Source organism: Diorhabda sublineata, chromosome 2 (assembly GCF_026230105.1).
Source record: "Diorhabda sublineata isolate icDioSubl1.1 chromosome 2, icDioSubl1.1, whole genome shotgun sequence".
Lineage (NCBI taxonomy): Eukaryota > Metazoa > Arthropoda > Insecta > Coleoptera > Chrysomelidae > Diorhabda > Diorhabda sublineata.
The window spans coordinates 19,782,744-19,792,584 of record NC_079475.1 but is presented as its reverse complement, the minus strand read 5'-3'; the positions used below and the strand labels follow the sequence as shown (position 1 = coordinate 19,792,584).

The 9,841-nt window shown below is 32.0% G+C and overlaps 2 protein-coding genes across 5 annotated transcripts in view; one reads left to right on the top strand and one right to left on the bottom strand.

Annotated features, from left to right (window-relative positions):
- Nucleotides 1-1,818: 1,818 nt before the first annotated feature.
- On the bottom strand, nt 1,819-8,665 carry LOC130452790 (mitochondrial 2-oxodicarboxylate carrier). Its single transcript, XM_056792238.1, has 6 exons — nt 8,338-8,665; nt 8,071-8,279; nt 7,953-8,015; nt 7,240-7,512; nt 5,819-6,000; nt 1,819-4,513 (listed from the first exon to the last, which is right to left on the bottom strand). The coding sequence occupies exons 1-6, from the start codon at nt 8,399-8,401 to the stop codon at nt 4,396-4,398; spliced, it is 909 nt and encodes a 302-aa protein (XP_056648216.1). The 5' UTR covers nt 8,402-8,665; the 3' UTR covers nt 1,819-4,395.
- A 38-nt stretch (nt 8,666-8,703) lies between these two features.
- LOC130452788 (protein Fe65 homolog) overlaps nt 8,704-9,841 on the top strand; it is a 92,581-nt gene continuing 91,443 nt past the window's right edge. For 3 of the 4 annotated variants that reach the window (XM_056792234.1, XM_056792231.1, XM_056792233.1), the window contains exons 1-2: nt 8,704-8,818; nt 8,962-9,162. The gene's annotated coding sequence lies outside the window, so the exon portion shown is untranslated. The remainder of the gene's footprint in view (nt 8,819-8,961; nt 9,163-9,841) is intronic. The other variant, XM_056792230.1, reaches the window with a different exon arrangement.

Here is a 9,841-nt window from a genome sequence, read left to right as displayed (position 1 = left end):
ATATTCTGCATCTAGTAGAGCTAGTAGAAGAATTACTAGCTTACGGAGAATTGCCACTCAATTGGTAATTCCACAAAAAAGGGTGATAAACACACTCCACAAACAAGGCTTATATCCTTATCACGTACAGAGAGTACAGCACCTACAACCAAAGTATTACGCTAACCGGATGGAGTTGACGGTGGATAAATAATAATCAACGTGTTGTATCGAGTATACTCTTTACGGATGAAGCTACATTTACCCGTGATGGTATTAATAATACTCGTAACTATCATGTATGGTCGGACGAAAATACCCACGCAACAGTCGAAAGCAATTGTCAACATCAGTTTTTTGTAAACGTGTGGTGTGGTATGATTGACAGTTATTTAATTGGCCCTTTCATTTTGGAGAATCGTCTCACAGGAGACAACTATCTAAATTTTTTACAAATTGAATTACAAGGCCTGCTAGAGGATGTTCCTGTAAATATTACAATGCAGATGTACTATCAGCACGATGGAGCTCCTGCACAAGTGGCTCGTCAAGTCAAGCAGCATTCGGACGAACGTTTTCCGGGGCATTGGATTGATCGTGGAGGTCCCATTAATTTGCCTGCAAGATCTCCAAATCTCACACCACTAGATTTTTGTTTATGGGGCTGGATGAGAAATGAAACCTACAAAATAAAAGGGGACACACGGGATGCACTAATTGGACGAATTGTGAATACTGCAGCCCATATTAAAGAAGAAAGAAATGAATCAATTGGGAGAGTAACAAACGCTCTTCGTGAACGAAGCAGAAAATGTTTAGAAGTTAATGGCGGTACATTTATTAAAGAGCACTATGATTAAGAAAATTTTTATGTGATAATTTGTTTATTTGTTAATATGCTATAACTTGAAAACAAATGAATATCGGATAAGAACATATGAGTTTTTTCACATTAAATTAACGTGTATAATACACTCCTAGAGTTTGGTGCGCTCCTCCCGACTCACCCTGTATATGCAGTATAAAACTATTTGAATTTTTTAGGTTAGATGTCATTTTTGTGGTTAGATGCTATTCTTTATTTTAAAAACTCACTCTTTGGTTTTAATTCTTACTTTGTTCTTCTTTAAAAATGACTCGAAAGCGGAAATCGAATCTATCCAAAAACTCGTCGCGGGCCGTGCAGTAAAAGTTGCACGAAATCAAGAATCTTCGGTTCACGCAGAGCTGAGAAGACAACAGCAAGCAAAGCGACAATGTGTTTTGAGAGCAACTGGAACTCCTCTTCAGGTACGAGTTCGTTCAGAAAGACAAGTTACGCTGCAGGCTAGAAGAGCGATAGAAACGCCAGAACAATCGCAGATGAGAATTCATAATATTGAAATGCAGATCACGCGACGTCGAAATTTCATGCGTAAGGATTGGTCGGTATTCAATGGTACTAGGTTTCAATATGATCCTTCAATTTAATATCGTAATCATCATTTGATTATCATTGTTATCATATCATATCAGTGGTAAATTTTCACTTCCATTACTTGTTGAACCAGAAAAGCCTTTAAAAACTTTATGTGTCACAGATGAGTAAAAGCAATTTTTAAGCAAAATAAGAAAGTATAACTCTTGCTTTCAAATGATAAGTTGGTAAAGATATAAAAATGCCCGGATTTTCCCCAACTTTTACCGTAAAAGGACAAATATATCATTGTCTACAGAAGTCAAGTCTAGCTTCCCAGCCCCATGAGATAAAATTTAATCTGAATGATGTAGTTGAATATTGGAAATGTATTTGTTCATGTAAGTAGGGTATACTTGCATATCGAAACGAAACTGCCAAAAAGAGACACAAGAGTTTTATTGGCCATTAGAATAGAACATTTGTAACACTACAATTTTTACCACGTTTTTATTGTTTTCTAAATGCATCTTTGGATATGTGGTTATTTTTCTATTAGAAAATAACTTTAAACAGGTATGTTGTTTTTCTATTTAGACTAAAATTTCAAATAACACTTTCTGTTCTGTGTTTATAGAACAACAAAATTTGTTGGTATTCCGGCTTTGTTGTTCACCTCTACTGGAGTTTGAGAGAAAATTAACAGATGTCACTCACTTCGTAATTTTCGCGTATAAATCTATTTGAATTGTTGAGGTTATGTGTCATTTTTTGGTTAGATTTCTACTGAACTTCCATTCCAATTCAAAATATAAAGCACAAGGGCAGATATTACAGGTATGGGGAGTTTAGAAAAGCCCCGATTCTCTCATGGTCAATTATATATATCCTGTTCGTGTGTGTCTTATGGCTGGAATTTACACATATTTGCACTCGACGGAAAAACTTATAATATAGTCTACTAAAATGTCTTAGATTCATACTCTGCATTATAACAGAGAAATATGTTTGTTGTTACTTTTTTGTTGTTTGAGAAAAAAAAAATAAAACATAATTGTTGGGTACGGAGTGGGCTGATGAAATTTTGTGATGATCCATCATAATTGCATACTGGCAATCACATATGGAATTTTTATTAATGAATTTAGAAGTAACCTGTATACAATCAAAATACTTCAAAATGCAACAGGATTCACATAATGTATAATGTCTCTAATAAATACTATCACATTCACCTCTTTGGAATCTTAATGATAATGCCCACGATAAATCACTATTTATTTATTTTTACTATATTTTCAAAGTGAGATGAATTTTTTTATTTTATGTATAGGTAAGAAAAGCTTTGATTAAATAAATGTTTTATAAAAAATTATTGCAATGATTTAAAATTTGGAATTGTCAAACACGTACACACGAGGGTAGCGACCTCATCATTTTACCATGGCTGCTAAAACACCAACAGGTGCTGTTTGCTTCACTGGGAGGCACACCATGATGGGTCTCCGACATGTACGATATTCAGAAGCAAAACTATTAAAAAATCCAAAATTGAAAGAGTAATTTGGAACAGAAAATATGAATAAAGCTATTATAACTCCATTCATTCTTCCCTGCAGATTTGGAATTCGCTCGGTTTCAACCCATATCTTGAAAAGGAAAAAAGACGGTCCCTAACAACTACCGCCCAATTGCTTTAGTCCCAGCCATTACTGAGTTCATAGAAAAGTCAGAAAGTCATTAACCAGCAAATCTTGAAATATCTTGAGTCTGCTAACATCATCAGCGTCATCAATACGGCTTTAGTAAACATAGATCAACTGGAGATCTCCTTGTCTATGTCACCAGAGTATGAAGTGAAATATGGGTAAGCCAAAGCAATCTCCCTTTACATATCGAAGGCTTTTGGCATGCAATTCTTCTAAATATATTATATCGTACGTTTTATCGTTGTCACTTATCGTCTGGCTTAGTAGCTTTCTCAAAGACTGATCCATACAGGACGGTATTGATGGACACACCTTAGAAAGGTTTAAGGTCAACAATGGTGTTCTGCAGAGATGCAACTTACTCTCTTTCTCCTGTACATCAACGATCTACTCAACAAACCTGCAAACCCGATCTATAGCTTCGCTAACGATAGTACCTATCGACTTATAGGCGACCTAGAGTTGACCAAAAACTTGGATAGTTTAGAGCATAGCAGAAATGTCGCTGACTTGACTCTGTTTGCCCGATAACACTACAGCAGATTCTCTTCTCAACTTCAGCAGTATTTACAGGACCTACTAGACAAGCAGACGTGGCTCATGAGCATAGAGTTCACCTTCAGACACCCAAAACGTCAATTTATTAGGACTCGTTTCGTTGGAGAAGTGCAAGCCTGTGGAATCAGATACCAATTTTTAAATTAAAAAAAGTGAATTTTTTGTCAGTTATACTAATAAAAATAAAGTTGAATCACAATCAGAAAATTATGGTGAATTTATTTCGAAAAACATGTTTTACCAAGAATAAGCATCTAATAGGTTCCAATTAAAAATGTCAATGTCAACTCACAAGGTGATTTGTTTAAAACAGAAAACTTTAAAAAAGTAATTATGAGATTTAAAAATACTATTACTTTTCTTCACTCGTAGTTATCTTTTAGTTAACTTTAGTTAATTTTCCAGATAGCAGATAATGCAAACTAAGGTTTAACTATTTCATGAAGAAAATGGCAATTAGTATGTTATACTTTATTATTGTAGCCTTTAAATTAATTTATCAAAGTTTTTTAGCAGTGGAATATTTTTATACACCACTTTTCTTATAAAAACTAATTCAAACCTTTTTTGATAGGTTACGATAGACCTTATTTGGAAAATGAATTTGTTTTTTGAGATTTTCAATTTTAGCAAATTAATTATATCATATACTGCACATACTATAATAACCATCTGCGGACATTCGTTTTAGCATTTTAAAACTGATATGATATTTTAAAAACTGTCTAAAATGAAAACACAACATTTAGACAGTTATTTCAAAATTTTTGTCAGGTATTCATGCATGTAATCATATACTACCAACATAATAGCCCCCCCAGGTCCCAAACGTAATACTTTTGGCAGGAGGCCTTTATATAATGCTGCAAACCTAAAAATATAACAAAAATTATTAATACATGGACATTAAGATATTAATCTTCTTATTTTGAATTCAATTCGCATTTAGCTTTCTATTACTCTGCTTTTGCAAGATAGAAGCTACAGTGAAAATAAATATTTTGACTCTCAACCAATATGAAAAAACTATTTACAATTCCAGCACATTGATGAAATCAGATAAAAATATAACAAAATTGTAAAGTGTTGAAATACTTCAAAGACATCATGGAATAAATTTTGATAATAAAAATTAATTTCACAGTAGACTAATTAATTACCACTAATTAATCAATTGTTTTGTGGATTTTTCATTTGATCATCGTTGGAATTAAGTAATTAGAAATTAAAAAATTTCAAGTCAGTAAATAAAAGGGAAAACACAACAAGAATTTAGACAAGGCGATCCCCTATCAAAAGTATAATTTAATGTAGTTTTGGAAGGCATAATGAGAAGAACCAATATCAACAAAAAAAGCATGATAATAACAAAAGTCATAAATACTTAGCTTTTGCCGATGATGTGGCGTTGATAGCAAGAAACAGAAGAATAAATGTGGAAGTAAGACAAAAAACAATTTTAAGTTTATAAACAAGATAGGACGATAATAGAATTTGGAGAAGTAGAAAATTTCATATATTAGGATGTACTACTAGATAATAAATGCCAAGAAGAGAAGGAAATCGAATTAAGAATTGCCAAAAGTAATAGCTGTACCTACAAGCATCCTTAGAAGAATATTAACATTGAAAAAGATATAGAGATAAAAAAAAAGTTCGAATTTATAAGACAATGTTGAGACCCACCTTGATATACACCTGTGAAACGAATAAAACTAAACAGAAATTGGAAATCTGGGAGAGAAAAATATTAAACGGAATTTTTGGAGGAAAAAGAGTTAGGATGGGAGAGAAGAAACCACGAAATTTACACACTTTTCAATGAGGCTCCAATCAGCGCGTTTATAAAGAAAAGATTTCAATGGTTAGGTCACTTAGACCGAATGGAGGAAGACAGACACTTGAAACGATACGAAACGGAAGATACCAGAGGGCAAGAGGTAGACCAAAGAAGCGATGGATGGAAGTGGTGGAAGAGAGAGAAACTTCCAAAGCTGGAGAGAAGCAAGGGACTGAAAGAAGTGGAGAGAAATTACAAGGTTATGATCTGCATGTAAGCCTTTATATATAAATAAATGGGAAGTTGCTTAAATATGGATTGTAAAATTTCATCAATCCAAATAACCAGAGTGGATTGAATGTTTTAAAAAGCAAATCGATTGCAAATATTACTCACCCTTCTTCTCGATAAACTATAACAATTGAATTTATAGTTGTCCTGTATTTAACTTCGCCAATAACCGGTTGAGGTCCTTGAATTCTAGATTTGGCTACATCAAAGGGGATATTCAGACATGAAGCCACACTACCAGAAATAAAACCTAGCCCAATCTTCTTGAAGAATTCTCGATAGGGATTCTAAAAATAGAAACGAATAAAGATTAAATAAAAAAAATTTTAATATACAAAGTGAACTTTTAAATTAAATTCCAATGTTGTATAAATAATTTATATTTTATTAGTATTTGAAAAAAAAATGAGATTAACAGTCTGGAATTTAGGAAAATAAGAGCTAACAGTTATTTTATTGAGGAATGAAAACAAAAAATGACAAATACTAATATGCATAACCATTACATTCTTCCTTCCAATTGGAGCTATGGTCCTTTAAGAACCTTGGCATCCCAGACAACTGTCTTCCTAAACTCTATTTTCCTTGTGCTTAGCAGTTCAACATTGTCCGCGTAAGTCACCTTCTGTTTTCATCGGTTGAGTAGGGTTCCTCCCGGGTAGGTCTGCAGTCCCCTAAATATTCTTTCCAAGGTCAGATTGAACAATAAAAGCATCCTCTTGCTTCAGACCTCTTCTAACGTTGAATCGGCATGATGTACTACTTTCAACTTCACCAGTCTTATTAGCTTGTCTGGCACACGAAGTATACACTGCGTTTCATAAAGGCAGCTTCTTTTTACGCAGTCGTAAGCTTGCCGAAAGTCTATGAAGAGTTAATGTACTTTTATGTTGTATTCGTGGCACTTCTCAAGGATCTTCAGCCATAGGACAGATGAGTGCTGTGTATTGACACAACATAGTATAGCCTTTGTATAGGAGAGATAAAGAACTAATGGGTGGAAGAGATAAATTACATGAACGGGAAAAAGGGAATGACAAAAACGAAGTAAATGAGGAGAAAGAATTTAGACTAAACTAAACAAAAAAGAACATACTGAATATAATGCTTAGTACCACGGAAGTTCAGTCTCTGAAGATGATAAATTAGTTATTATAACATACTTTAAGCAATAAATGAATTTTATAAATCTAAAAATTTCAGCTAGGTAAAGAAGAGCTTATGTAACAAAATTCTCAAATCATTTCTAGACATTTCTAATTAGTAATGATAATGAGTAATAGAATGATTAACAGGGAGAAAGACCAAAATTCAAGAAATAAAATTCATATCCTAGAAATGAAAAAAAGGCAATACAATAAATGAAAGAAATATAGATCAATAACTTTATAAACACAATTACAATTTTGTCTAAAAAATAAAAATAAAAAACCCTAAAATACTCATTATTCGTTTCTCAATATTATCACAGCAAAGCAAACATTGGTGCTAAAACAAGAGTAAATACTTTATACATAATCACTCACTTCATATTCGGGAAGTAAACCTTTCACTGAGTGATAAAATCCAAAGTAGAACATATTGAAAATTGAATTTCTGGCAATAGTAGCAGTAAGTCCCTTATTGAGCCCTTTCAATCCAAAACCATTTTCATTAATAATAGTTCTTGTAACAGTCCAAGTACTCGGTGCTTCTTTAGTTTTTAATTTATTAGCTTGTAGGGAGACTTTCACCACTTCAAAAGGATTTACAAACACTGCTTCAGTTGCACCTGCTCCAAGACCAGCTAGTGAGAAAGTCTAAAGCAAAAAGTATATAAATGAATTCAAATAAAAAAATAGAGTAGTAATTTAAATTAAACACACGCTCAAATGTAAAAAAATGATAGATGACTGCAATCAGGAAGGGGTGGGCTGAGGAAATTTTGTTATAGAAAAGACCTCCTGAATTTAGAAACACACTGTATATATATATATATATATATATATATATATATATATATATATATATATATATATATATATATATATATTGATGTAATTTTACCTATTCTTTATACAATATTGTTAGTCTATTATTAGAAAAATATTATATAACATTTAATCCCATTACATTTGTTTTTGTATTTTTCTATTTCAAATATTAAAATCCTTATTTAATAATTGCAAAAAAAATTCAGTTCAACTAATTATTGGGCATATTTTGTATTAAAATTTCAAAAATTCTCTCAATTACTCACCAATGGAGTAGGAGTTAAGGATCCAAACATAAAAAACTGTTTGTATTGTTCAAAAGTGAAAAACTGAAACAAAACAAATCAGATGAAAAGGTAGAGCAAAGTTAACAAATAAACATACTTTTACAGCTCTTTTAGGAGTTTCCGCTAAAATAGGAGGTAATATACCTTTCCAAAAAGATAACAAACCTTCATGTTTATACATTTTTCCAAAGCAATCAATAATGCCTCTGTAATATCTTGAATCATTTCTATCCGTTGATTTTGACTGTATTTGTAGTCTTGTTTTTACTAAATCAAGAGGATGCATAATACACACCTCAACAAAACCTAAAAAGATTCATTTATTTTTTCACAATACAATACAAACTGAAAATTAAAAAAATACCTGCTGAGCCTCCAGAGCCAATTTGAATTGCTCCTTCTTTTAAAGTTTCTTTCAATTTTCCCATTTTGGAAACAACTAAATTTATGGAAGACTAGACGTTTTTGGTAACCTATGCTAATATTTAATATCTTCACAGAATTAAAATTGCTTTAAAAGATTTTAGATAACAATATCACAGATTCTGAATCGGTATACATTTAAAACATCGGAGATAACACATACAATAACTAGAGATTTCAATTTTAATACATCCCTGTCTGATTCACATTACAACATAATCTCAAAACACTCAGATTTATCTTCTTACCGAAGAGCTTACGCATATTATAAATAGGTGCTTTGTGGGTCTACAGCACATAAACCGATCACAAAATTAGAAATATAAGTTAGGTTAGGTGTGGTTTTCCGTTCCGTATAGAGCTAATACGGGGGTTACTATGAAAATTTTGGAAAAGATGAATAAAAACAAATATTTATAATGGTATATGGCTTCATTTTTCTTTTAATATTCTCCATATAAATGATACACTTTTGCATGCATTTGATCCAATTGTCGAAGTATTTATCCATTCCGATTGAGTTACCTCCATAACATGTGATTTGAAAACATCAACCAATTTTTAGGTGTAGAAGAGCATTGACCTTTCTCTACCAACTACTAAATGGCACAGCAAACACACTTAGGCCGCATCGGGATTTTAATACACTTTGATAGGGAAACATGGCCCAAGTTTCGGAAACTTTGTTGTATCTACGTTTTACTTTCATTCTTTTTTCAGTTGTTTTTAAGTGCTTTTTATTATATCCAAACATTTGCAGATTTATGTAAGTAGATAAGTATTTTATACACAAAATGTTTCGTATTATCTTATGGTATGAATTGAAAGTATTCATCTTCAAAAATTATAACCTAAAAGTGAAAGTACGAGAGCCATATTGCTATTCAAAGTCAGTCAAAATGCTCCATATTTCTAAAAACGTCATATCATTTTCTGATACATCAAGTATTTGTGAGCCAAGTGAATTTGACACTAGATCTGATTTCCATATACCTTCAGATACCATTCAACAAACCAAAGAAGAAATGTTGAGGATGAACCTACTTCGAGTAGAGGCAAAAAAAAAACAAAATAAAAAGGGTCGGATGAAACAAAAATCAAAGATAGCAAGAAATTCCGGAAAATCATATCTTAACTCTCGTGGTAATCTTGTACCTGAAAAGAAATTTTTTTGAAGATATTTGTATATCTGTCCACCATTAAAAACGTCGCAAACTTTATGATGGCAATGTCAGATTTGTCATATTCACAACAGTGTTGCCAAATCTCAAAACTTAACTAGCAAGCCTCGAACAGTGGAAATAATGAAAGTTCAATATCTATTTGATATGAATCTTTATGAAATAATTTCTTAAAGATATGAAAAATTTAGGAAAAATAATAAAATCTAGATATTAATATTAAGTGTGAAAGAAAAAAATTTTAAAATTTAAAATCACTAGAAT